Source organism: Anopheles maculipalpis, chromosome 2RL, assembly GCF_943734695.1.
Source record: "Anopheles maculipalpis chromosome 2RL, idAnoMacuDA_375_x, whole genome shotgun sequence".
Taxonomy (NCBI): domain Eukaryota; kingdom Metazoa; phylum Arthropoda; class Insecta; order Diptera; family Culicidae; genus Anopheles; species Anopheles maculipalpis.
In genome coordinates, this window is record NC_064871.1 from 41,702,624 (window position 1) to 41,730,553 (window position 27,930).

General features: G+C 42.1%; 2 protein-coding genes across 6 annotated transcripts in view; one reads left to right on the plus strand and one right to left on the minus strand.

The window, feature by feature from the left end:
- Nucleotides 1–27,930, minus strand: part of LOC126557351 (dystrobrevin beta) — a 129,874-nt gene that overhangs the window by 78,192 nt on the left and 23,752 nt on the right. The gene's annotated exons all lie outside the window — the stretch shown is intronic.
- Nucleotides 476–27,715, plus strand: LOC126556843 (uncharacterized). 5 transcript variants are annotated; one of them, XM_050212369.1, is made up of 9 exons: nucleotides 476–521; nucleotides 3,066–4,681; nucleotides 16,097–16,188; nucleotides 18,323–18,556; nucleotides 18,631–19,058; nucleotides 19,138–19,448; nucleotides 19,520–19,678; nucleotides 19,749–19,822; nucleotides 27,605–27,715. In XM_050212369.1, the coding sequence occupies exons 1-9, from the start codon at nucleotides 476–478 to the stop codon at nucleotides 27,711–27,713; spliced, it is 3,069 nt and encodes a 1,022-aa protein (XP_050068326.1). In that variant the 3' UTR covers nucleotides 27,714–27,715. The 5 variants fall into 5 exon arrangements, with proteins under 5 accessions (XP_050068326.1, XP_050068327.1, XP_050068325.1 ...); XM_050212370.1 differs by lacking the exon at nucleotides 27,605–27,715 and adding an exon at nucleotides 25,227–25,393; XM_050212368.1 differs by lacking the exon at nucleotides 27,605–27,715 and adding an exon at nucleotides 22,068–22,518.

The following is a 27,930-nucleotide window of genomic DNA, read 5'->3' on the forward strand; positions in this document are numbered from 1 at the left end:
ACGATATTACGTTTTCTCTTACAACCTTTGACGTACTGCTGCTGCTGCTGCTGCTGCTGCTACTGACGATGCACGGTGGAACTCATCGAAATTTTGCCGATGCCTGCCTAAAAATAGTGAAAGTGGAAGGAAACAAATCACAGTAGTAGAAGAGGTGCTGGTGCGACAAACAAATTGAGTCTGCAAAGCAAATCCATCACACCTAGTGTGCTTTTAGTGCATCAAGGCGATTCCTTCCCGTCGTCATCATCGTCATCCAGGGTCTCACAAGAGTAGTAACAAAATATCGTTTGGCACTAACTTGATTCTAAATCGATTAACGCAGCAGCTCTTCTTCTAATGGCCGCCTGTTTAAACTTTACTTTTAAATTAGTGTAGGAACTTCTGAAAGGATAAAGCTGTCTCTGTCCTAGCGGATCGCTTCCAGCTTTTTATTTGCACAAGTGCACAACGGTCATCCAGTTTAAAAGTTTCAATGAATGACGCTTTCGACTTTTACTATCAACATTTGTTCCTTTTAAGTGAGTTTCCGATGCGTGTTTATTTGCCTGTGTTGCCGTCATACTAATTTGCTTCCCCGTGTCCAATAGTGGTGACTTCCTACTGATCAGCGTTTAATACTTCAAAGTAGTGTTCCCCACAAGTTTTGTTCCGTATGTTTTCTCGTCTTTTCCTAAGCTAATATGTTAGAGATTTCCTTTCCATTCTTAAACAGCAATACGATGGGGCGATACGGTGTTAGTTGTCATCGCGAAATGATGTTTTTTGGTTAAATAGAGTGCTTTATAAACTTCCCTTAAAAGTTTGGTTATTTTTGTGACTGAGTTAAGTTGCCGAGGCTTTGTGCGATTAGTGAAAATGTGTCCTAAATGGACCTTGAAGTTAAAGTGAAACGAACGAATAGTTTTTGCAGTGTTTTTGGTTCGTTTGTTGCTTTTTTCTACACACATCACAACAGAAAGTGATTACCGACCGGGCCAAGATTTTTATAGATTTTTGGGTAATTAGAAATATGATTTTCTTTTCCGATTTCAATTGTTGTCATATTCAGTCATCCTGTTCAAATGACCTAATGAGTTTATTCATTGCAAGTTTTTTCTTTCTTCTCAAACTCTAAATCGCTCTACATCTCATAAATGCTGTTCGATTGCAAAACTTTCTTATAGTTCTTCAGTATTTTCTTTTAACATCTGTACAAGTTTTTGCTGTTGAATGTTTAACCATGTGTGTTTGTGGTCTGTTGTTGTTTTCGGTTTTAACTTTCCTGTCGATACTTTTCCACCTGATCGTAATAACGCCTAATGCATAAGCCGGGAATTAATTTTGTGTTACTTCCAGCATTTAACAACTCATTTAAATTGCAGCATGTTTTTTTACAGAAATCAGTTAACCTCTTTCTTTATGTCACAATTCCAAGCACTGCGACCTCTACCTCCATTCATTGATGAAAATTCGATCAAACATACCACACATTCGCACATTACTGATCAAGGTCCCCACTCAAGGGTGGTCGTAGTTGGGGGTGGGAAAAAATTAATATCGCTCTTGGTCTCCGCTTCTCTGGCACCGGTTAATAATTGATCATACTAAATCATCCTTCGACACTCGTTACCATTTGTTCTTACCAAATGTATTTTTCTCTTCTCTTTCTCACAATCCGTTCAAAACAGCGTTAGAGAACAGTTTGATGTTGTGCATAGAAGAAAACAAAAACAAAAAACGCCACACTACTGCATCACGCGATCCGACATTTCGTGTGAAAATTTAATGTGCATCCCCCCTTCTAATAGTGCCTGTTGTGTAATATGTGTCTATAAGTGGTGCGCGCCGCCAGCAAACCAGTTCTAAGGATGATTGGTTTTGAATTTGAAAATGTTGTAATTGTAAAGGAAAACAAAAATTCGAATCAAGTGCCATTTGAAATGGCAGTTTGAAGAATGTCCCTTAAAGGAAAAATTAAAGCTAATATTCAGTGTTGCTCTCTGTTTCTTACGCATTTCTCTTCTTTAGTGTACGATCAAGCTAATAACCATTTGGAATATGTGTTTGTGTGTTGTTCGTGTGCGTTTGGTGTGCGTGTGATACAATAATAATCAGTGAAGAAGAAATAATAGTATCAGTAAAGTGTTTTGGGCGCCATTTTTTTTGATCGGCAAGCCAGAGGAAGCATTCGGGAGGAAGGAAAAATTGACGCCGAGAGTGCAGATTTAGTGTGGAAAAGATCAATCCCCCGTGTGCTGTTTGTCGTGTGCCTTGGAATATACGGAAAACGTGTGCTTAGAAGCTTCTTGATACGATTAAAAGGCGTTCAAATCTGGGGTCGGCAGCTTAAACGAATCCTTCGCCACCCAGAGGACGGCTAGCATTTGTGTAGATTTGTGTGGGATTGTGTTTGTGTGTGTGTGTGTGCATTTGGTGTGTGATATTGTTGCGTGCTGTGTTGGGAAATAGCAAAACCATCACACAACTCATAATTAAACGGGCCGATTCGTGGGCACGTTCCACGTGCGCTGCCCGCCAACTACTACTATCGTTACTAAACAAAATAATGTATCACCGTTCATCATCTCGTCATTGTGTCGTGTAGTTGCACTAACGATCGACGTCATATTAGTGTCAGTGATATAGTGTTACGGGGTCCGGAACGAGCACTAGCGTGATAAAGCTAGCAAACAAACCGCAAACCAATTAAAACTGACTTTCGTTTTGTACTTTCTTTCTTTTTTCCCCATTTTCCTCCTCCCCCTTCACACTAAATGCCATTGTTTTGGCTAAATTTTCTGTTGAATGCTGTGTATGACGACGTGCCGCACGCAATTCGGGCCCGCTCGGTGACGACATTCCTGTTGACGCATCAACGATGAACTTTACCTTGTGGCGTTGATGCCGCGGAACCCTTTCGACAACAACACCTTTTGGGATTTTGTGGATTGTGGAAAATGTATCGGTAAAACGCACCACACTTACGGCGTGTGTTCTGTGTGCAAAACTCGTCCATCCTGCCTGCAATCGTCGCGCGGAAACACACACATCTACCGCACACGCACACGAAATGGCAACGGCAGCGAAACAGTCGTCATCCTCGACGTCGCCCTCCAACACCGTGCGTACGTTCGTCGAGGGCCAGGAGGATCTGGATGCGATCGCGAAGCAAATCTCCGATCACGCCGAAGCCATCTATCAGACGTGGAAAGCGCGTGGCCTAGCACCGACTGAGATACTGAACTGCCACACCGGCGACGGTGCCGAGCATGCCTTCAGCCAGGCGTTAAATCCTGCAAACTCGCCTACCGTCAGCCATCAACCTGCTGGTGCTTCCGGTGCATCAGCGACCGGTTCAGCGGCAGTTGTTCCAGGCAGTTCTGGTGGTGGTGGTTCGTCACCAACTTCCAACGCTACCGGTGTAGCGGAACTGCTTGCCAAAGCACCGAACCTCTCCAACAACAGCCTCGAGCAGCTGGTGAGCTCGTTCGTGAATGAGGATAAAGCTCGCATAGCGGCGCAACGTCAGCAGCAGCGTGTGGGCGGTGTCCGGACGCCAACAACCGGCACAAGCTCGGCGATCAAAAGTGTGTTGCAAAAATTCGAACGAAATGGTGCCATTGGTGGTGGTGAAGAGACAGTGAGCAGTGTCGGTGTGCCGGACGTGGGTAGACCGAGCTATCTGCGCACTGGTGGTGGTGCCGCCGGCGGGATCACCAAATCCTCGAGCCATCTAAGTAGTAGCAGTAGTAACAATAATAACAATAATTTTAGCACCCTTAACAAGAACAACGTCCCGGACGTGCTGAAGGATACGATCAGCACCGAGCCAAAGGTGGGCGGTGTTGTTGTGCGCGAAAAACCGCAAACCCCAGTGAAACCGGAGCACCTGCTCAACCATGTGCCGAGCTGGCCGCTAAAGAACCGTGTGGTGAAAACCGGAGGCGCCGGCTCGAAAGTGATCGGTGCCGGTACCGCCCAGCCCGTCGTCAGCTTCTCCAAGAACACTGCGGATCTTATGGATGAAGTGTCACGCGAGGAGGAACGTCTCATAAACGCACTTAAAACCGGTACCGTGCTGAACAGTAGTGATAGTATTTTGCCCGAAGTGATCACCTCGACCCTGCCGGATCGCGACGTACCAGATTACGGTTCCGTTGTCGACCATCGGGCACAGCTGGCCGGGCTAACTAGTGGCGGTGGTAGTGGTGGTGGTAGTACACTTTACAACTCTCAATCCAGTCCCGTCTCCGCCATGGTGACCGCAGCGTCGGCGGGTAACGGTGGCGGCCCGATAGTTGCCGCCACCAACGGTGCGTCCGCACTGAATGGCAACGGTACGACCAATGGCACCAACGGTACCGCACACGGCACCGGTGACACGCCGAACGTGAAACACTGGAACGGGGTGCCGATGAAGCCGAATCACATACCGATCCTGAACATACACCAGATCCGCGAGCAGGAAAAGCTGTCGATGAACTTTACGCGCAATGTTGCCACGACCCGGTTACCGAAGGACTTTGGCCGCACGTCGGTGGACGACGAGAAGAAGCTTAACATGCAGCCGAAAACTATACCGAGCCCGATACGGCCATTCCTGTCGCGTGGTTCCGTCGCCGAACGGGTGCTCATATTTGAAAAGTGTCCCGAGAAAGCGCCTCCCCGAGAACGGGTGAAAGAACCGGTCAAGCTGCAGGTGAGTGTAACTTTAATTGTTTTTTTTTATTTTGGATATATTTTTTTTAGGGGAAAGATTGGAAGACGTTGGTAAAGTGATAAAAACGCCAGCTTGTCACTAATGTGCACAATGAGGTGTCAATCATTTATGTCGGAGTATGTCACATTCATCCAAACATCCATGATCGAGGATAGTGTGTTAATAGTCTCCCATCAAGATGGTATGGACCGCATTGCTTCAAAGTGGCTTTTACACGGTCCATAAATAAACATTAAGTTATCGAAACATTAACCCAATTAACGATTGTTTGCGCAGTAGCGCACGCGGATAGTAGGAACCTTCCGGGGACCTGATTCTCGCACGTTTGGTTCGTAGTGGTCTAGTGTATGCTTTCGAGAATGGATCCAATTAGCGAACGTGCGAGCGATTGTGACAATCGAGTTACATAGTTAGTTGACCTATTTGAGGCGAAAAGACGCGTCCACACTCAGCAGTGTCTGTTTGAATCATAAAGCACTTGGGTCACAGGTTAAATGACTTCATCATAGGGGATGGTTTTGTTTTGCACAGGCGTGCTTCTGCTGGCAATATCTTAAGTCTTGAAGGTATTTCTGACTGAGATGAACATTGAAAGCTCTTATGTTCATCACCTTACGTCAAGTAAGGTTGAATTTAAAACAGATTATTATAAGCATTTAACTATTCTTTCTGCTCGTTTATAATGGATGCTTCACTGTTAGTAATTGAAGTTAATAATGCTTCCCGAGTGAGGGAAAATATGTCGACATAATAGGAGGCAGCTGTCAAGCTCACAAACTCCATCAAAACTCTTTCCTTTGGCAGTTTTATAATTGCTTATGACTCTCCTTGGGATCGTTGTATCGGATATTGTTGCTATTGCTTAATTTAATAGACAGGATAATGTAGTTATCAGCACACGATACTGTTATCGTTACACCGAAACACCTACCATTTCCGATGTTTGATTAATTACACAACAAACCTTACTGTCCATGGACTTTGCCCATGCAATTAGCATGTGGTTGTCAAAAACGAGAACTTACCCGCGTTGAATGAAATAATCTTTGCTGAACCAAAGCAGCAAGATTAGAAAATGACAGTGTGTTTCGGGAGCGTTTCCCAAGAATCGGGCTCCAGTAAACTTGGGTCGCTGTCGGCAAAGCTCAACTAACTTTTGCTGATGTAAACAACGACGTAATGCACGAACAGATCATCATGTTTCCGTTTCACCGAACAGAAGCGACTAAGCATAGCTTCCCCGGTGTGCCGTGTGTATTTGATCGTTTGCTGATGATGAACATGACAGCCTATTAACCACTTTCGTGCGCATTTTCGCTTGCGCTTTGCTGGCTCACGTGGGCAAGCGCACTGTGATGCGTGTGCTATGTGCGAAATGTAGACAAGAAAAGTGTATTTAGCCGCCTGTGTTGCTGTTTGAGCGTCCTGCGTTACAGTAAACACACCGCTTACATGTATTGCGTGCTTCTCTATCAGAAATTTACAACATAAATTCAACGCACAACTGTACGAAACGTTCCGAAAATGGGGAGATTTTGTATTTCAAATTTATTCAAATTATTATTTAAAATATTAGGTTTTATGCGCTCTCCTAAGAAAAATTTTGGGCTTCTTGATGGTGGTTCAATATTTGTTTGGAATGTTTTATGCTGCACAGCAAAACACATCTCTCAAGTCCAATAAGATGGTATGCTTCACGTCCATGTTCGTCTCCATCAGCACAATCTGCCGGGTTTCTGATGGTTTCCTCCACATCCTTCTCATGTCTCCGGCCGAACGAATTTTCGCCCGTTAATTTTACTGCTCTGCTCAAGGTTACTGGGGTACCCCGGTGCCGTGTGGTAGGAAAACTTACCTCAGTCTGGTTTCATTTTCGATTCGGAATTTAATTCGTGCTTTTGTGTTTTGGTCCGTTTCCACCTACAAGTATGCTGCACCGGTGGAGAGCAAAGAAGGGAGGCTCGATGAAACACTTCTGGGCCACACTGTTAATTGTGGCGACCCACACCCGTACAACGAATGGTCAGGGTTTGCGCGAGACCTTGAAACAGTCTCACACTCGCAATGGGCAACATTTTGGCAGCTGGCGATGATTTTGGCAGCACCTGGGCAGCACGACGACGCTGTAAGAGCGCAATTCGAATGTTTGGTAGAGGGTTTTAAATTATGTTATTTTATGTAGGTCCGTACGTTTCGGTGGGTTGAGAATTTGTTCTGCCTATGAACAATGCCGTTGTTGGTGGTGCTTCTATTAGCAGGGCTTGATGACCTTCATGGAAAATATAAAATAAAATCGAAATTGTGCTTTTTTTGGGTGTTATTATTTGGTATGGTTAAAAGTACCAGCTCCATGTTGTTTATGGGATTTTGGAGGAGTTTTTAATAATTTTGTAATAAAACCCTTCCGTGTGTATGTATTGCTAAAGCGTATTTAACAGTTTGTTGTGCAAAGGAACGATTCAAAGCATCACCTCTTCAAGTTTTCCTACAATTGGATTCGAAATAACCATTTTGGGCCCTATTTTTACGGGCACGTAAGGAGAAATCTTACGGAACAAAACACGTCCCCTCCCGGTGGGGCTTGATCGATAGTTTAACAATCGATCGCGTTACGCTGATGATAGTGACAGCACGTCAAAACGATGTCAAATAAAACACCCACCTATACCAGTACCAGTCGTAAAGGTTATGACCGGATCCGAACACTTTCTAGCCCCATTGAAGGTAAAAATTAATCTAAATGGACGTCGAGTTAGCAGCGAGAAGCCGTTTTACTTTCGCCCCACGGTAATGATGGTTCGATTTTGCAGCGTCACCCCCTTGCGTTGCGCCGCTTCTGTACGGACGGACGTGCGATCGGGATCGAACTTTCCTTTCTGCTGCACGATTGGATGCATTTGCGTACCGGCCGCGCCGCGGTAGGCTTCGCTAGAGCATTTGCATTAGGAAAGCCATTGGACGGTGTGTGTGGTGTATCAGTTCTGCGATCAACCATGGTTGTGTGGGGCTTTATATTGACGCTAAAGGGTGAAGACACATCACTGATCGCTGCCGATTTCTTTTTCTTACCCCTTTCGCTGAGCAAATGACAGAATGGCGCATGGAAGAGTGGTCGTAGGAAATGATAAATTCACCACGATTGAGCAAGCATACTGCCGGCAGAGAAATCGTCATAGAGTGAGCGGTTCTATCGCGTTTGTAAATGGTCTTTTACGCATCGTACCTGCCCTGAGTGGCGGCTAGGAAATTATAAGTGAGCAGTGTGCGTCGCTACACACCGCAGCCATGTGGTAGCAATCGAAATGAAATCGACGTGAACCGATGAACACCCTCGCCACAAGCTCCCTTTATGCGGGATCCATTCGATGGGATGGAAAACTTCACTGTCTCCCCATGCTAGTGTTTTTTTTTCCTGGCTTAATACTGCTAGTTTTTGTGTTTGGTTGTGCGTAAAAGCAGCGCTTAAACTGTAGAGCGGTAAGACGCAACGGTTGGACAACTTACGATCACGAGCACACGTGCGCACGCATAAAATCGCGCGTGAGTTGATGAACGTGAACGGACAGCCTTGCACACATGTATTTACGTATGACGGTGGCGGTTTTTTTTTGTGTTAGTTTGTGTGAGGCATAGTTAATGAAATTAGTGTACGAATTGTTAGGAAATATTCACATCACATTGAAGTCACCAGGGCTCAAATCCCATCCGGATCGTTTCCCCATAACTAAGGACTACTCGTCTATCCTACCACGTCGTATCGGCAAGTTTAGTAAGCCATCCGAAGACCAGCGTGACCTAGCAGATCGTTAAGCCATGAAGAAGAAACAATGTCGTACTGCGGATGTACATAAATACTTTGGAATGTTTCTCTCGGCAGACGCGACAGATGCAATTAAACTGATATGGAAGCAGTCAGCTCTTTAACGAACCGAATTGTTTAATCGAAATCTTTGCTGAACATCGATAAAACTGCTTTAATGTTGAATAATTACAGGCGATAAATAAAGGTACCGAGTTTGTCTTTTGGCCCTGAAAGTCTGCGTGGATAGAAAATGGTTGTGCGCGCGCACACCCCTTAAAAGGGGGTCTTCTTCAAGTCGATCACCTTGCCTGCAGAACAAACCCTTACACTGGCGATACTGAGCACACTTTCTGTGCATTATACGAACTGGGAAGCATAGGATCAAGTGCTAGTTGCAGCAGCCGAGGTTGAGCAGCATATTTCTGCACCAACAATAAGCCATTACGATCGTCCCACGTCCGTTGAGCAATTGCAGAGCGACACCAGTTTGGTGTCCGTAGACTGTGCACTGTGTCGAAGATTCGGTGGACGAGTTTTTGGGGAGGGAATTAAGCAGTAAAATGGTTATGACAGTTCATTTCGATTATGCACTGCACAGTTTGGCATTGTAGGTTTTCTACCGCGTGGGTAGCAATTTCCAGACGTGATGCTACACGAATTAAGCAAGCGTTCTGCTGGCAAGTGTATGAGCTGCACGCCAAAATTCTTCGGCCCATCATCCCTAGTACCTAACACGGATCGTAGTCTGTGTAGCCCTGGCGCTGGGTAGAAAGCAAGCGACATAAAAATCATAGACAGACAGATCATTAGAGTGGTGTTGATCCAAAATTAGGAAAATGGTTACGCTTGGGCGAATGTTGACATGTTGAGGAGCTTACGATGCTTGACAGAGATGCGAGAGTTGAGACAATAGACGCCGCAAGACAGGGCGTGTTAGTTACGGTTGCGTGCTGAGGAGTGCATTTTGTGTAAGTTGAAAACATATAACAGGCAAATCGGATAACGCGGTTGAATGAAGGCTGGAAATGCTTATGGAAGATTGATGATGCCTCGTCAGGGTGTGTGTGTGTGTGTGTGTGACAGATGCTACCCAGCGAGACAAGTCAACGGAAGGGGAAGCTTAGAATTTGTTTCAATCAATCGAGACAAAAATCCTCTTGCAACGAAATGAATGTGGAATGATCACCCTCTATACTTAGTGAGAAGTGGTAAACACCATTTTTGGAAAAAGTAGTATGTGCCTCGCTTGCCTATACCTGTCCGACAATTGTTAGTTTGAGTTAGTTTGGGGATTTTGGGATCCCCAAAGATTAACTCAGAACTAGTCGCAATAATGGTATGGCGAAGGTGATGTGTTAATGCTGTCCGTATTTCACAATCCAAAAGCACGGAACTCATTTGCGGTTGTAAAGTTTTGGACAGCTCCAAAATTAGGATTTCTAACGAAGCTTTTGGGCGCCTTTGTCGAGTGAAGTTATGTGTGCAAGCAGTTTTATGGACAGGGATTTGGACGTGTACTGTTGTTCGGTGAGTTTTCACCATGGTTTTTTGTTGTGTGTTATTAAAAGAAGCATCATCAATTATTGCTATTAACACGGGTGATTTGAATTTCATGTTGAAAATGTTTGCAAATGAAGATCCCAAAAACTCTAAGAAACTCTGGTGCGAGATAATCTACCACGTGAGGTGTTTCGGAAGCCGCCGCCAAAGTGGGCTATTAAATTTTATTCCTTTGCACAATCGTTTGATGAGGTTTCATTTAATCAGTGTCGACGGTAGTCACGGAGGTGCCGATGAGGGAGACGGATGGTGGCATGTAATAAAAGCGAGCTTCATACATGTACCTACGTAACCGCTTTAGTGCCGCGCAGCTTCTCGCAAAACCTTAAAGTTGGCTCTTGCGAGCGACGAGCGCAATGTGACACACCTCTATCGGCACTCGAGCGCTGGGAGTCTATTCATGGGACCGCACCACACCACGTTTGTGGGAAAGATTTGTTTTGCTTGCGTCGGCCATCGCAACTGCGGTGCTAAGTAGTGCTAAAGATTCGAGCAAGAGATTCTGCCATTTGTACTGTTCAATTTTATGCGTTGTTGGGCGTCTGATAGATCTGATCAGTCGTATGCATGATCGTGTAGATTCTTTGGCCGTGGTATTGAGATACCCTCACTGCCAGCAGGCGTGCGCCTAGCTGCATTGAGTCTCTAGATGAACCGGAAAAGTATGCAATTACGACGCCTTCGTCATATTCGTCACGATGCAGTCACTCTGGCTAGTCTAGTCTTGAGGCTTGCGTATGTGTGTGCGATTTTTATGGGTAGGGCCGAACCCTTAACTGAAGGCTTTTTGAGAGCCTAGCAAAGAGGGCTTTGAAAAGTAGGTTTGGCAAAGGTTTGCCGATGTAGGAGATCGTTCCATATCTGGCTAGTATAGGAATAGAGGATCACACACACACGAGGTTTATTTGATGGGGTATAATTTAGATGAATTCAGGCAAATTTTCGTCCCTTGTTTTTCTTGTCTTAAATGATCAGTTTAATTTAAGGTTGGATTTCTTTGCACAACGGCGAATGCTACTAAAAATCACTAAAGTTCAATAATAGAGGACCCCTTTGAACAGGCCAGATAGCAGACCTGTGCTGGTGGTTTTGTAGTTGTATCGATAGTATTTATAGCCGGCCATACTACTGTCGTTCGTGACTCGGTAACGGTAGCAGTATTTGTTGATCTTTACTTCGCTTCAATGTACCAGATGCACAAGCGCAGAGCGCAGATACATCTCAAGGTACGGTGAATGCGAATCGCCACCTGTACTGTACTGTTTGCAACGGCCTGCACCGCATATTTGCTCGTTTTTCTTTGTTTTTGACGGTGCACTCTCACTGATACACATGGCCACAGAGTAAATCGAATAATGGCATATCTGTATGGTGCTGTTGTGGTTCATAAATTATCGTCATTAATTGTTTTATGCCTGACCTAGCTACCGGTTGTTGCTACTGCAGTCTGTGAAATTTTTTTTATAGACTAGCGACGATACTAGTTGTGAAAAAGTAACGATGGATGGGAACAGTTTTTCTTTTTTTTCGTATTATTAATATATTGTCAGTTTGTTGGTAATGTAGATAAATAATTCATATTGTTCAAATACAATTGTGGAACAGTGATTTTATGATGTGAATTGTTTTAAAATTATTGATGTAACTCCGATGACTTACGAGAAGCTTTCGTCATTTGGGCGTATTATTTATAGCATGTAATAAAAATGTATTACCAATTGTATGTTTATCACTAGAACTATCGGACTAATAATTTTGACTGGTCTGATACCTTTCAATTGGATTTACTTTTTATAGTCAAACAATTCTGCCAATGTTGGTGCATGAATTTTACACATTCATTGTATTGTTTATTTATATGAGTTTGAAAATTACAAATCTAATCTAATATTGATATTAAGTTACTTTATGAGCGATTCTACCTTAACCAATCATTTTGACTGTTGGTTTGCGGAACTACGAACATGCAATGCGATTCAATGCGAAATTCTCACAAAAAGGTGATTATATATCACCGACAGACGTATTCCTTGCAATATAACCAAAAGATAAAATGAAATATTCAAGAAATAAAGTGTAGTTTTAAAAAAATCGTGAGAAACAAGGATGACACTTTGATCAATTTGCTGTAAACGATTTGAATCATCGAAGCTATTTGATTTGATGGTTTTTGAGTGCTGGTATAAGAAAGAACCAATCAAATGAGCATTAAGACATGTATATAAACTCAAAGAAATAGGATAATGTTAGTCAGATCATACAAAATTTTTATTTGGTAACCATCAGTCATTTTGTTCTAACGTTATTATAAACTTGAATCTCTGTAAAGTTGACTTATGATTGTAAATTATTATGGTATATTGAATTGTTGTTTTTTTGTCGTTTATGGAGTTGTTAATGTTTTACTCATTATTATGCGTAGTGCTGGCGGCCCGGTGGTGTCGGCGGTAGCAGCGCCGGTCTTCAAACGGCAGGATTGGGGTTGAATTCGGACCAAGAAGTCCAGCAGAAGAAGAAGATGTGTACTCTACCATAATATCTCAGGATATTATAAACCTCAGAAAATAAACCTCAGACACTGATTTGTTTATATCATATTACCCGCACACACACACACAAACCCATGCCCGAATCCTCAATAATCCGTTCTTATTTTGGGCATTCTTGATCGGTTATCCATCGCCGTCGTTCCATCGTTTGCTCATTTGCTGCGATAGCCTTTTTTTCTGCTTTTAAATGTTTGCCCAAGACAAGAGGGGAGGTGTTTAATCTTCAATTGCCGCTTCACGCTTGGAAAGTGCGAAAGGAAACAGACACGGCATTACTGTGCTTAACACTTCTATTTCGAGAGGATTTGAAGTAATGTCCGTGCATCTACAAAAAAACTGATTTATACATATTTGGGAGGTGCAGCAGCTGGTAGTGGTGGGGCTGGTCCGCTGGCAGAGGACAATGTTTTATGAATCGTTTTTTTTGCCAGCTTTTAGCTACGGTTAGTTTCATCACGTCGGATTTGATCGTTTGTAAAGATGCTGCTCGTCATGGGATGGGATGACATCCAAAGATCTCAAAAAGCTTTTGAGAACACGCCTTTGAGAAGGCCATAATCGGATGACCCAACCGCCCAGCGGATTTGTGCGGGTGGAATAGTGGTCCGCTCAAAGCGTTTGTAGCAAATAAAACATTGAACGATTGTGTTGCGGCTCGCCTTACTTGCTTTAGCCATATCATTCACCCTTCAAGAATGTTAAATACATTGTTTTAAATACCTGCCTTTGGTTGCGCTTGGATGGGTGATAAGGCGTAGAAAGTGATCCATCACGAGACCTGCACTTGGGGCCGATCAGCCAGCAGGGGCGGCATGACTGTTTTCTGTTGTTCAATATGTTTTCCACGTTACGTCACGCGCGTTACGCGTCAACGGCGTGGAGGAAGTGGGCGTTCTGCACGAATGCGCTGATACTTTTTAAAGTGTTGTTGTTGGAAGGGTTGTTTTTTTCAGCTTTTTTATTACAAAAACCCTTAATGTGTCTTCTCAAGCTTTGCAAGCATACTGTGGAGTAAATTGCCCAACAATTTGCACTTGAAATGTGACTTATTATACGGATGTTAAGCAGCCATCATTCGGTTCCGCTTGCCGTAGTTTTAGTGTTTCTAATAAACAGAATGTTTTGCTTGAAAGTTGTTCATTTATTGAGCAACATTACAACATAAAACCAAAAACTATGTGTAGTAATGATAGAAGCAACAATCAAATTACACGCGTACAGTAAAGAAATACCAGAAATAAAAATAAATAAGAAATTTAACTACACGAAAAGTCCATCGAACTGTTCGGCAATGCCTCATTTTCGTCAAAATCTTCCCTCCACACGGGTACAAGGAATTTTGAAATATGCAAATGATTCACGGTTAAGGTTGGTGTCCGTATGATGATGAGTCTTTCTCCAAATGGGTTGTTTTTTCCTGTTTTTCTGCTTCGTTTTCTCCATTCATGTTCATGTGCTTTTATGCTTGGTTACGCATGATCGATGAAGGGCTGTGTTAGACAGATTTTGTTACTGTTTTGTGCGCAGAAGAAATTAATTTCGTATCAATGTAGATGTCACTCCAATTTATCCATAAAGAGGATAAGGCATACGAAGGCATTTCATACTAAACATGAAGGAAAGATCGATCCATTGGTGAACAAAAATTTGGGACGTAAAACAATTTGTGAATTTTGTATTTTTTTAAATAATATTTGTCCATTTTATTGCTATCTTTTGATGGGAAAAATACGGTGTAAACTAAAGAATTTTGGCTTGTTATGCTACTGTTACTCAGCCCTAATCTAATGGCAAATCTTATTGCAAATATTCTATCAAAAAGTTGTAAGATTGATCGGTGTATTGCATTTGATCAGCGATTTTTCTTCTTCTTCGTGGTCTGCTCAGGATTGAGCACGTCGTGTCGACATGGCCAGGTCTCCAATCAGTTTCCAGGAAACTCGGTCTAGGGCTGCAGTCCTTCATTCACGGCTGCATCCGATCTCCGACAGGTTAAACTCCATTTGAACCAGCCAATGAGCTCCCTGTGCTCCTCTACGCCTCGTGCCGAACGGGTCGCAGCCAACGTATCCTTCGACTATCGGCTTTAACTACCGTCAGGATATCAGCACCGCCAAACAGCTCAGCTAACTCGTGGTTCATTCTCATTCGCCACACGCCCTGCTCGCACACACCGCCAAAGATAGCCCTTAGTACTCGCCGCTCGAAAATGGCGAGTGCATTGGCGTGCTCCGTCAGCATAGTCCAAAACTCGTACCCGTAGAGGACTACCGGACGTATCAAGATGCGGTAAATCGTGGATTTCGTGTGTTGTTGGAGTCTTCTAGATCGCAGGAGTTTGTGGAGTCCGTAGTAGGCACGATTTCCCTGAATAATGCGCCTTCGAATTACGCTGCTTACTTTGTTGTCCGAAGTTACGATCGTACCAAGGTAGCAGAACTCCTCTACCACCTCGAGATCGTCGCCGTCAACTGATACTCTGCATCCGAGTCGAGCTCTATCATGGTCAGAGCCTTCGGCAAGCAGATATTCTGTCTTCATCGCTTTCCGATCAGCGATTTATAAATAAAAAAAATCAAAAATATATTTTTAAAATAAGTTTTCTTTTACAAAGCTGGGACAACTTCTCCGTTTAAATCTAGGTGGGGGTTTCGTCTGGTGTATAAATGTTTGACTTACTAAAGGAACTAGACAAAACCCTACTGATGCATTTACACACTAACCTTGGATGGAATGCAGTGAAACAGTTTTTCCTTAATGCGTACTATAAAACCGAACAGATGTTACCATCCAACCTACAGGAAATTGTGTTTTTCTCCCCCAAACAACGTGCACGGTGTGACGATGAAAGAATTTTCTCTACCAACATCAACCATGTGGTGCGATAGGTTCGAAGCTGACGCACTGCGTTGTGAACACCCACAAACTGTGGCGTGGTCGATTTATTGCGTAAAAATTACGCCCTCATTTGTAAGACGCGTTAGGAAAAGTTTATTTTAGCTTCATTCGGCTATTAAATGCTGTTGTTTTTTTACAAATAATTTAAGACAATATTCTAAATCAAATTTTGGTGCTTAGGGTTCTCTTAACTGTATTAAATCACACGATTTTCGATCGCGTCATATCTGATGTCAGTTTTGTCCTTCTTCGTTCGACGCTCTTTTACATTTCCCGCTAGTACCGTTTGGGTTGAAGGCAATAATCTTGGGTTCGTCTCGTTTTCTGTTTCGCTTTCGTCGATGTTGGCGCCCATCGGACGGCGCGGACACACGCAAAATGGTTGACAAAACTCATCACTGTCGTTCATTGCGACCAAACTGACTAATTGATACCGTCGCTTTCTGTGGTGGGTTTTGTTTTTTCCTCAAAATATATATACACACACACACACACAAATGTCGATTGGGTGACGATGACATAGGTACGGATTTCCTGGTTACTGATATTTTTCTTTTTTTTTATTTCTTTCTTTCATGCTTACAGTCAAAACCTGTCAACCGACTGATTCCGCCAAACATTCACACAACGCTGCAGCGACATCTGAAAAACTCGACCAAAGCCCCCTACATACCGCAGTAAGTATTCGCCGCCGACCTTCACAGCTTCTTCTGCTGTTCTTTCGCTTGGTTGATGTTTGCTACTAAATTTTTGAATGTTGTTGAGTTTCAATTTGAGCTACGTTGTAGTGGTGTCAACACCACAGAACCGTAGGTGATCACTAGTATAACATGGGGACGAAGTTTTTACACCTACAAGCAATGCTTATTTGCATAAAAAATTGTACTTGCTGCTAAGCGAAGTCAGCATTAGAAATTAACCTGAAGAACAATGCCAGCGTACAGTCCCTTTTATGCAGCATGGCGGTAGGTATCTTCGTCCATCTAACCGCACTTGAACTTTCACCGAGTGTCCCATGAGGACACTCTTTGGTGACGCTTGACGAAAAAGATAATTCAAAATAAAAACATAAGAACCGTCAATCACTGACAATGCGCCAGCACGGGACCATGCTAAGGGACCTTTCGAGCACCGCGAATGGCGACGATGTCTCTACTGTAGCGCCGTCACCGGATGATGATGCAGCGTCGAGGCGTCGCAAAACAGTAGGCAAATAAATTTGCTCACAGTAAGAAGTAGGAAAACATGCGTCCCACTCTTTACAGATTGTTGGGGAAACACATTCGCAAACTTGTAAGATTTTAAAGCGCCACCACCGGCAAACAATCCTGCCGGTGGTTGTACATACATTCTTCTTTCAATTATTTTTGGTATGTGACTGACCGTGACTGAACCTTGCCTGTGACGGTGAAATGAATGTAATAGCTCTTCTTACCCCAGGCTTTTTTGTGTGTTGACAAAAAAAAACTGTAGCACAGCATAGACTTGAAATGGCTCGTTCTCAGTAATACGAGCTGTTGAGATACTTTGCATGGTAATTCGAGGATCAAACTGTCTTTTCGCTAGAGTAGTTACTATACACTACTCCAGTGATTCGTGTTGAAGCGTCTGAAATCCAAATTATAATTCTTATTTCTGTTCGTTTTCGGTCATGCGGTTTCCGAATGTCATTCAAATGTTCGCAAGGGTTCTTGACACCTGTTGACGTTCAGGCGCAATTTGATATTGCAAGAATTTATAAATATGTTTGTTTCAAACAAGCAACGTATCTCTGCCTCGAACAGCACATTCGATCCGGTAATTCGTTCTGCAACGAAGAGTGGCAAGAAAAGAGGTTTTGATTTACTGTAGAACCATGCATTTAAATGAAATAAATTGTCACAAATGAGCGCATTAGCAGCTATAAGTCTTTTATTTGCTAATCGACATGAGCAAACGATCCCGATTTTCGATGTTTTTGGACCTTCCCAAAAAAAACCGTTGAGAAAACTTTCCATTTCAACTAGCCCAGTATTTGGTGCGGGGCTCTTCAACAATGCTGCCGTGTGTTAATGTGCTGCGGTGGGATCTCCTGGGGAAAATTTTACAACCGAACAATGGGACTCTTTTGGGCACGAAATTAAGCCTTATTAAAGGCAATTTTACCTCGCGCTTCCTGGGCAAGGGACGACGATGTTGATGGCTGAATGGTGATCTCGTTGGGTCAACTGCTCTATTGTCATCGAATTGACCGGGAAACGATGGAAGCGAACACTGTCGATACAAACATATTTCCGAGCGCTTCGACAACACAACATTTGCTGTGTACGTGTGCACACAATGAGTATTCACACTGAGCAATACGATCAGACCGTCACCTCATGAGTTAAAAAAAAAAATATTCAAAATAAGCATACGAGAAAGTGTGATCGTGTGGTGGATTTATTTAGCTTTTTTTTGCGTTTAAACCGCACATGAGGGTGATTTGAGAAGATACAATAAACTCGGAAACAGAGAGAACAGAGAGAAATAAGTGAAATTTCTATCATATTCAGTTGCAATTAGCTTGAAACGTTGCTGTGGTCTTGACAGCTGTTTAAATCGTATTTTGTGAATGAATCTTTTTTCTCTACGTCGTGGGAGTATGGCCAAGGTTTTGGCACAGCTCCCGAATGCACATTCACTCGTGAAGAATGATAGTCTCATCCGTTCGTTTTGTCTTTCGAGCAATGTGTACATCTTTAAGCTGTTAGTTCGTGCAGCATGTCTGGCCCATATCCGTTGCATGCATTACAAATACATTTTAATATTTTCTTTCATTTTCCTCCTCAGATTCCATTTCCCAAATGGCAAACCGCCGCCAACGATTACGACGGAAACTACGATGCAGCGATTGGAGCAGGTTTTCGACAAGATGCCAAACTACGAGTGCCCTCGAGAAAACTTCCAGGTGATCGTCCAGATGTGCCAAGTACCCCAGTACTGGCGCTTGCCTCTCTTCATGTGCACGCAGCTCACCCCGAACGGTGCCGTCGATGGAGACAAATTCCTGCACTTCTGGCGACAGTAAGCCCGCAGTGTTTAGCATTTTATAAAGTTTGAATTCAATAGTGACACATGCATTTCTTTTTGTTTTCTAGGATGACATCATTTTGTCACGATGCAGCATCACGATTTGTGTACATAATGTCGCGTGGTGATCGCACGCGGCCTTACATCTTACCCGAAGACTTTGCGCACCTGATACAGGACGTTGTCGATACGCACCCAGGCTTGGCCTTCCTCAAGGAGGCAGCCGAGTTTCACTCCCGCTACGTACATACCGTGATAGCACGCATCTTCTACAACGTGAACCGCAGCTGGACCGGCAAGATCACGACGGCGGAGCTGCGCAAATCGAACCTGCTGGACGTCATCCAGCTGTTGGAGGAGGAAGAAGATATCAATCAAATTATGGCGTATTTCAGCTACGAACACTTCTACGTCATCTATTGCAAATTTTGGGAATTGGATCGTGATCATGATCTCTACATTGACCAGCAGGATCTGGCCAGACATAATGATCATGGTAAAAAAAAACGCGTTAATATAGCAAATGGAAGGTTCTTTCAGCCGACTGAATGTGGATTTATTGCTCTTCATTGCAGCTTTATCGTCGCGAATGATCGAAAGAATATTTTCCGGTTGCGTTACGCGAAGTCCCCGGCGTGGCAACAACAATCCGATGATACAGGGCCCGAATGGTCCGAAAATGTCGTACACCGATTTTGTGTGGTTCCTGCTGGCGGAAGAGGACAAATCACATCCGACTGCCATCGAGTATTGGTTCCGCTGTATGGATGTCGATGGGGACGGTGTCCTGTCAATGTACGAGCTTGAGTACTTCTACGAGGAGCAACAGCACCGCATGGAATCGCTCGGAATAGAAACACTTCCATTTGAAGACTGCCTGTGTCAAGTATGTTTGCCTTGGGGAGATCAGTCTCGTATTACGGGTGATACTTTAATAAACACACTTGTATATTGCAGATGTTAGATATGATAAAACCAGCAACTCCTGGCTGTGTAACATTGGCCGATCTGAAACGCTGCAAGATGACTCCCATTTTCTACGACACATTCTTCAATCTGGAGAAATATATGGAACACGAACAACGTGATCCATTTGCACAGCGTGAAAATGACGATGTGAGAATGAGTGTATTGCTGCTTCACTTTCTGCAACGATTTATAACGGTTTGCTTGTCTGTCCATTTAGCTTTCCGATTGGGATCGATATGCGGCCCAGGAGTATGAACTTTTGGTGGCTGAGGAAGGCGGAGATACGCAAGGGTAATATACAAATAATACAACAGCTTAAATCTTTCTTCACACTTTACCTTCTCTTGGTGCTTCTCTCTATGAATCCTCTGTCTATTTTCTGCTCTATTTCTATTTCACCCATGTTACGAGTACGAAGTGCAATTATATTTCTTTCCATTCTGTACTATATTAACGTTTCCAAAATCTCCTACGACTATTTCTACTCTTTCCAATATCATTTTATCTATTCTCCATTATTCCATTTCATTTTATCACCTTATTTTTCCATCGAAAAAAATCAAATCAGATTGAATAGAGCTTAAACCTTACATAGTCTTCAAAACATGTTAAACCGTTTTGGCTTTATTTTTAATGGCTTAGTTTTGGTTGCAAAAAGCGCAGACCGCCGCTCTGTTGGAAAATTAAGACACCGTGAACTGATCGTTGACAAGTGTGTCAATTACACTTGCTTACTTTATGTATTTCATTGAAATTAAAATACAGCATTCGAACGAACAATCAATTTATGTTTCGACTACACAATTTATGGTATACACATTACAAGTTGAGCAAAATTAATCAGTAGTTTCTTTTGAATTTTTTTTTTTTCACAAAACTTGCATCATTTCAACATTTCTGCTTCAAAATTGCCCTAAAATAACACAACTTCCCAAATCTTTCTTCTACCTCACTTCTCTTAAAACATCCTTATCTTTCTCTTCTTCTACATATCTCTATGTTTTTCTTTCTGTAATCTGCTGAGATGTTGTTTTAGTCCCATGTACCCTTCTTTGTAACAATCAGTAGTTAGGATTTACACGATTACAATGTTTATTTAATACGTTTCTTTGTTCTTTTTTTTCAATATATGTTTGTTGTTTTGTGTTTGTTTTCTCTTACTTTTCTCCCCCTCTCTCTATCTCTCTGTTTTGTTTTTCTACACTGTCTACACACCTTTAAACAACTGTATGCTCTTGCACACATACAACTTTAATTCAACAATCCTTTCCACACGTATTCGATGGTTTTATTGTTTCGTTTGTGTGTACACTTTTCTGTTCTCGGTGAAGGGAGGAAGAGACCCGATAAAGATAGATGATTTACAAGAACCAAATGTTTAAAACGTAGCACACTATTGATAGGGGTAAGAATATAAACATAGACAAAACGAATATCATATTAAACAGCAACAACAGAAAAATCCATGCCATTAATTAATTAATATTGTTTCATAAAACATTTCATCGGCGTGCATCTCATCGCGTGCTTGAATATAAATCGCGCATTGATGCTCAACCTTCACGTGAATTGGAAGTAATGTAAGGCTGCTATACACAGGCGATTCTTCGAAGCTCTAACATTTGACCATTGTACGATGCATAAATGTGATGTGCATACAAAAATGCTGTAAATGTTTATTTTCATTTAAAGAACTTGGATAAGTGGTTACACCGCTAATAATTAATATTTTCATGTGCTTTGAATTAATGGTATTTACGAGCCTCTCCCCCAGTAAAGCTTTCTGGTGTGATAATTCTATGCTCATGGCATCATGTTATAGTTTTGATGGCGTTGATCTTTAATGCAGGAAGCATATCATTTATTTTCTTATACACATATTTCAACAAAAATCCCTCAAGAAAAAAAAGGAATTTAAAAAAAATATGAATATTTCATTTCCCCATTTCCCTCGGTTTTGTAGCTAGATAACCAAAATTTAACTCTAGCGAGAAAGTGTGTGCGTGGTTAATAACAATGTCCCAGCTGTCCTCCTCAATGCTCCTAGCGAACTTTGTACGTTTATCGTTGTTTTGTTGTACGTGCCTGATGAATTTATGATGTGTGTGTGTGTGTTTGTGTGCTTGTGGTTTGACGAATGCATTTTCTCAAAGCTCACAGAGTGAATAAGTGATTTCTTGTTTTTTTTTCTTTTTTCTCTAAATTACATTACATTTCTCAAAAATTCACCTTTTTAACAAAATCAATAACCATGTTTCGCTAAACTTGCCGCTACCGTGTATGATGTATGTGAACGAATTGCGAATTATAACTAACGAAACATAACCACATCTCTAAATAACATCCTTCATCCTACGACCGTATTGATACGTTCTGCTTACCAAAAACAAAACAAAAAACCTAACCGAACAACCAATGATGGAAATGGAACACACTGGGGGATGTTATAAATTTTTTGACCCGGCAAAAACGCTTACCAAACCAATGGGATTCCGATGGTGTTCCTTGCAATGGTCAAACAATTGAGATACAGCAGTCATTGCTACATCTTTGGCCAACCGATGCTGTCGACCGTGGCAGCAGGTACGGCCAGATCGCGGCTGCCGGTGCCATCTTTGTTGCATACGGGTGCCATCGGCACTGCTTCCGGGCGCAGTACGACGACCACCACCACCACCATGGTTAGTGGTAGTACCGTGCATAGCACGTCCGTGTCGGCGACGACCGTACACCACCATACACGGTCAACGGTCCAGCGCGCCGGTACGTGCAAGGCCACCAGCAGCCCCGCTTCAAGCTCGACCGGCGGCGGTTCCACGTCACATGCAAACAACAACGGTCGCAAAGGGCATGGTGCACCAGAAGATGCGACCGCCGCTACTGCTGCTGCACCACAAACAACAGCGATGCAATCGAGCCGCAAAATGATGGCACTCGACAGTGATCCTAATACCTTTTATAGCGCATTTCTGGTGTAAGTAATAACAACGACCCAGCACTTTCTTTCCTGTTCTTCCCTTGGCTCTTACTCATTTATTCACTATCTCTCTCTCTCTCACACACTCTCTTTTCCCCTCTATTTCTTCACCTATCTGTTATGGTCTTTATATATGAAATCCTAATCCTTTTCCCATCGTTACCCCCATTTACCGTTTACTCCGTTTTTTGTTTGTGGTGCAACTTTTCCACCTTTTAGTTGATTAGTCAAATTAGGACGAGTTTCTCTTAGTTACGCATTTGGATTGACAGTTGACCGTTGTTTTACAATTCGTTTTCGTTCAATGTTTTGCACCTTTCCGGGTTCTGTTTATCGAGAATTATTGCGCATTTTATTACGGTTCCGTTTACTACAATGCGTTTTTTTTTCCCCAATAGTTCATTTATTTATTTGTTTTATTTTGATAGACACACAGCTGATTGATTTTGAATCTGTTGCTTTAATCTTATATTTTTTTGTACAGTTTACATGTACTTTTGTTTTACTGACTGAATTGATTATACAATGAAAGTATATTACTATTTTCTGTTAGACTTCAATGTAAGAAAGTAATATAAAATGCTATGTATAGAAACATTCTTCAGTTGACCTGTTGCCATACTCTCTCTCTCTCTTTCTCGTCGTTGTTTGCACAATCCTATCCAAAAACACACTATTTCTTCTTCTCTATTGTTTATGCGTGTCTATGCGCTTTCGAATGCGTCGTGAGTGTGTGTGTGTGTGTGTGTGTGTGCGTGTATGTGGAACCGATTTTTACCGCTAGAATAATACTGAAATTTGACAGGAATCACAAAGGTTCTAAGCTTCAAAATTGTCTGTACAAAATTTGCCTTGAAATTAAATATCCATTGGATCATTTAACGGTATGCTAAACGGCTAACTATCGGAAAGTGTCAGTGTGCCAGTGTAATTTGCTTGGGATTTTTTTTTTTTAATAATATAATTGTTACATTCCAATCGCCGTGTATGCCACCACTCCTTGTCTATCTTAATGTTTAATATGGTCTCTCTGTAATAATTTTGACTATTATTTTTGTAATCTTCTTCTTTGTGTGTCCCACGCGTCTAAATGTTAAGATTAAATTGTAATTCTTATTTTTTTAATCTTAAAAACTATCTGTTATCGATCATCTGTGTCTAGAATCTACATTGGCAGCACACAGTGTCGAAGGACGGAAAGAAACGGATGATGATTTATTTAGAGTTTTTTTTTGCCCCGTTTTAATATTTTTGTAAATACATTTTGGAAAATCAAAAACGGTTAAAAGCGGTATAAATTAGCTTGGGATGTATGAGTGTGTAAAATACGATCGGCCACATTGTTCGTCGTCGCAGGCGCGCGTGACGACGCCCCCACCCTCTCCCCCCAAAATATATTACACTCTTTTCTTGTGTATTTTCTAAACAATTGGCTTATAGGTGTGTCAAAACTGTCTGTTTGTTGTGTTCTACCGAAGTCACATTCCAACCAGCAATCGGGTAGCGACAATGATGAATTATTATGAATAAAAAAAAAACGCATCTCGCGCACCTCATGAAAACGCTTAATTTTGCAATGTTGTGCTCAAGAATGTGCGCTAGGCAAAGCAAGAGTGATGAGGACGCATAACACATGCTAAATGTAAGAAAAATCATGATGTATCTCTCTCTCTCTCTCTTCTCGATTTTCCTGTTCACCGTGATTCGTTCGTCTTTATCTGGGTATCGTTTTGCTGTTTCACGGTTTTTTGTTTTGTTTTGTAGGTTTTGTTTAGTTAATTGCGTTCTTGTTTGTTTTTCCCGCACTTGTACATACGTTTTGAGAAAATGCATCGCAAATTGTGTGTTTGTTTGTTTGTTTTTTTTCGTTATGTGTGTGTGCTAAATAAAAAAGAATTTTAACATTTTTAATCATACTCCATACTTGTACCATACTTTTTCACTGCCTACCATCCCTTTGAGTATTTGTATAGAGATTGTAATGCAAAGTCGTTTTGTGCACCTTTTGTTATTTAAAAAAAAATATATTTGCCCCAAATAAAAATCATATATTATTCACTTAGTTAAGTAAGTTGTTTGCTTGTACATATTATTCCTATATTCCTCACAACATTATCGCTAACGATAAAAAAAACATCACATAAAGCAATGCTTATGCTTTAGGCTTATATAATTGGTTTAAAAAAATATGGTCAATTGGGCAAAAGCTGCTGCTGCTTATTTCATAAGCTTATTTGCGATTAGTAGCAGCACACCAAAACCGAAACTGCTCTGCTCTGTCGATGTACTAATGAATATCATCTCTTTTTCTTTCTCTTTCTCTCTCTTCTTCTCTATTACATCTCTTGAAAAAAACCCCCCCTAAATCATACTGTTTGGAATCCGTTTGTATGTGTTGCAATGTGTCACGCGCGTGTTGTTTGTTGTGTATTTCGATGGTGTCGCTCTACATGGAACATGGTTAATTAATGGAAAACAACAACAAAACCACCACCTCCCTAAAAAAAAACAATAACGCGCCCTTCCCATACATGTAACAACTGAAAACTGCGATCTGCACTCCTACCATTGCCAAACCACACCATGAATTGCACATCAAACGCCCACAATTTAAAAAAAAAACCTCACTTGCCGGCCACCCGCGTGTTTACTGGCGCTGCAATATTGTCCATCGGTTTGGGGTTTGGTACGCGCTCTTCTATAACACGCAAACAACAGTTCTTATGATGAGGATGAAGACTACGAGCCAAACATAGATATTCTCGAGTCACAGTTAGATGATTGCATACTGAACGAATGGTGAGACACGGTGAAAATAGAGTCGGCCGAGGACTTCGAGCGGGCCGAACGGGCCATTCAAGAACAGTTGAATCGACTCTAGAGAAGGGAAAAACAAACACATACACACATTCAAAAGGCACGTGCGCTAAACGTGCGGTATACACATTTTGGGCGGCCGTGGTGGGAAAGCAGACGCATGGAAAAATGGCTAACCGATCAACAGTCAATGTTTCGAAGAAGGAAAAAAAACTCTACAATAGAGCGCCGTAAAGAGATAGAGAGGAAAAAGAAAAGACGATGAAGAGATTAGCGATACAACACAACAAAGCAGCACAACAACCATGCTACCACGTTACTATAACTACTACTAGCGGATGGACAACACCGTCATCAGTGTAACAACAGCTACTGCTAATGCTATTACTATTACTACTGCAGCTACTACAGCAACAATACTACTAGCATCGTTGGCAATATTAACTGTGGCATTATGAATGCAATCGGTTTGCAATTAGTAACATTCACGTCAACAACTCATCCCTTAAAAGATGCCAATCAGATACACTACTAAAACATGCTTAATAGCAAAAGTTAATGTGTTAGTATGCGTGCGAGTTGTAAATTTGGAAAATTATTGCTTTTGTTCTGCTCCTAAGCTCACGCCGCTCCGCCTAAGGTCTCTACTACTGTAATTGGTTCTGTAACGAACAAAATGGTGGAACTAGAAAGTGTCATTTTGCGTAGATTCTTATAAACAATTTGTGTGATTTAAATTAATAGTTACCACGAGCTCTCTCTCTCTCTCTCTCAAAAACACACACGGCTACAGAGGCGTGTGTGTGTTACACCCGCAAACAACCATAATAATGATTACAAATGCTTTCCAATGTACGCTCGTTGCAGATGTTGCCTATTATGTTTTTTACCCAAAATTATCAACCATATCATAAGAATCGTTCTTCACATCACTATCAATAAAATTGTACATTTTGGATCATTTCCTTAGGTGTCACGAGCAGCGAGCGTATCGTACCGTCGGCATGCATAGACACAACAACCATCTGCAAATGCTAGGACCAGAAAATATTGTCTAACAGTATAGTGATCCATGCCTTCGGTTTAGCGATACACACCACTCACACATACACACGTATCAGTAACGGTGATACACTGGTAGTGTAGAACGTGATTGAAGCCAACCCGAACCACCATTTTGAGTGCTAGATTTTGAGTAATTTGTAATTAGTATTTTATAATGATTCTTGCTAGTGCTAGCTTATGAGACACACTAAGCTGTTGCTGTAAAGCTCTGTACAGGGAAACATTGAGTCTCGCAACAAGCGGCTCACCGTGAGCGGATATCAATTTGCGAGAAGACACATTCTTCGCATACTTTAGTTAAGATGTTTCGCATTAGCTTTACAACGGTGCCAAAATAATAATTCGTTTCGTTACGTTTTAGCGTTATCTGTTAGGTGTTACTTCTTCGAACTCTTCGTACATCGTGGAAGATTAAATCGTACCGAACATTTTATGTACATGTTTTTCTTTATTTTGTTTGAATGTGTGTCGCACCCACGGAAATGGTTTGCAATAGGCAGTGCGATAAGAATCAAGCAAACGTCAGGCTACAGCACTTGTGGCTTTAGTGTTCCTAATCCGTCCCGTACACACGCGTCACACCTCGATCGATCGATAAAGAAGGATATTTTGTGTATCAAAAAATCAGTGAATAATTGTTTCACCGTAAGCTTAACGCTTTTCATGATTTAATATCGCCATTTCCCTGCCATGAATTTGATATCGGCCTGCAATGCGCCCAACGCACATCGCTGGCTAAATGTCATCCCAAGGTTTACTCATGCCGTACTACTACTACTACTACTACTGCTCATCTCACTGTCATCGCTTCACCATCACCGGGCATCGCTGGGCATCAAAATCATCGATGAACGATCGTCCTGTAGCAACGTAACTCGCTTCACAATGACCTTTCATCAATGTAGTGGAGTTAAGGAAACATTCAGAGTGTGAGAGAGAGAGAGAAAAGTTCAAAGGAGAAAAAAAAAACAGTCATACAATCAACAAGACACAAGAAATTGAGTAAGAAAAAAAACGGTTCACAAACGGCAGTGTTATTATGAAATTATTGGCATAAACAAAAAAAAAAAACATTTCGAACGTCCTTTGTCTGGCTAGTGGTGCTACTGTTGTGCCGTTTCTGTTCCCGTACCCCCATTTTCTTTTACTCTCGCTGCATTGTGACGGTATGGTCACACCGGACACTAAAGAGTACCGTTTTGAATTGTCCATAGGAAAAACAGCGATGACAGTGACGACAGTGACAGCGAAAAGATCAGCCTCAGGATAAGTTGGCGCGAGCGGTATTTACGCAAGCGACGCAATAAGAAGAAGCGCCGATAGACAACTAGGCGCCTCCATCGTTCACGTGTAGTGCCCGCAACGTTCCTATTCCCTCTGCTCCTTTGTACATTCGCTATCCTGCTCCCTTTCCCCAATCCCTAGAGTCGTGTCTAGAGTCGTATCACATCGCACTCGAAAGAAGTCGAAAACACACACACATACAAACAACCAGAAAACTAAGCAGTAGATTGCGATTGACCGCGGATTAGTTTTATAA

What these genes read in the sequence shown, in the direction of transcription:
- LOC126556843 (XM_050212368.1), top strand. Translation starts at nt 476, where the DNA reads ATGAATGACGCTTTCGACTTTTACTATCAACATTTGTTCCTTTTAA. An exon ending in GGCCAGACATAATGATCATG is followed by an intron (nt 19,059 to 19,137) that starts GTAAAAAAAAAC and finishes TCTTCATTGCAG; the next exon opens with CTTTATCGTCGCGAATGATC. An exon ending in CACAGCGTGAAAATGACGAT is followed by an intron (nt 19,679 to 19,748) that starts GTGAGAATGAGT and finishes CTGTCCATTTAG; the next exon opens with CTTTCCGATTGGGATCGATA.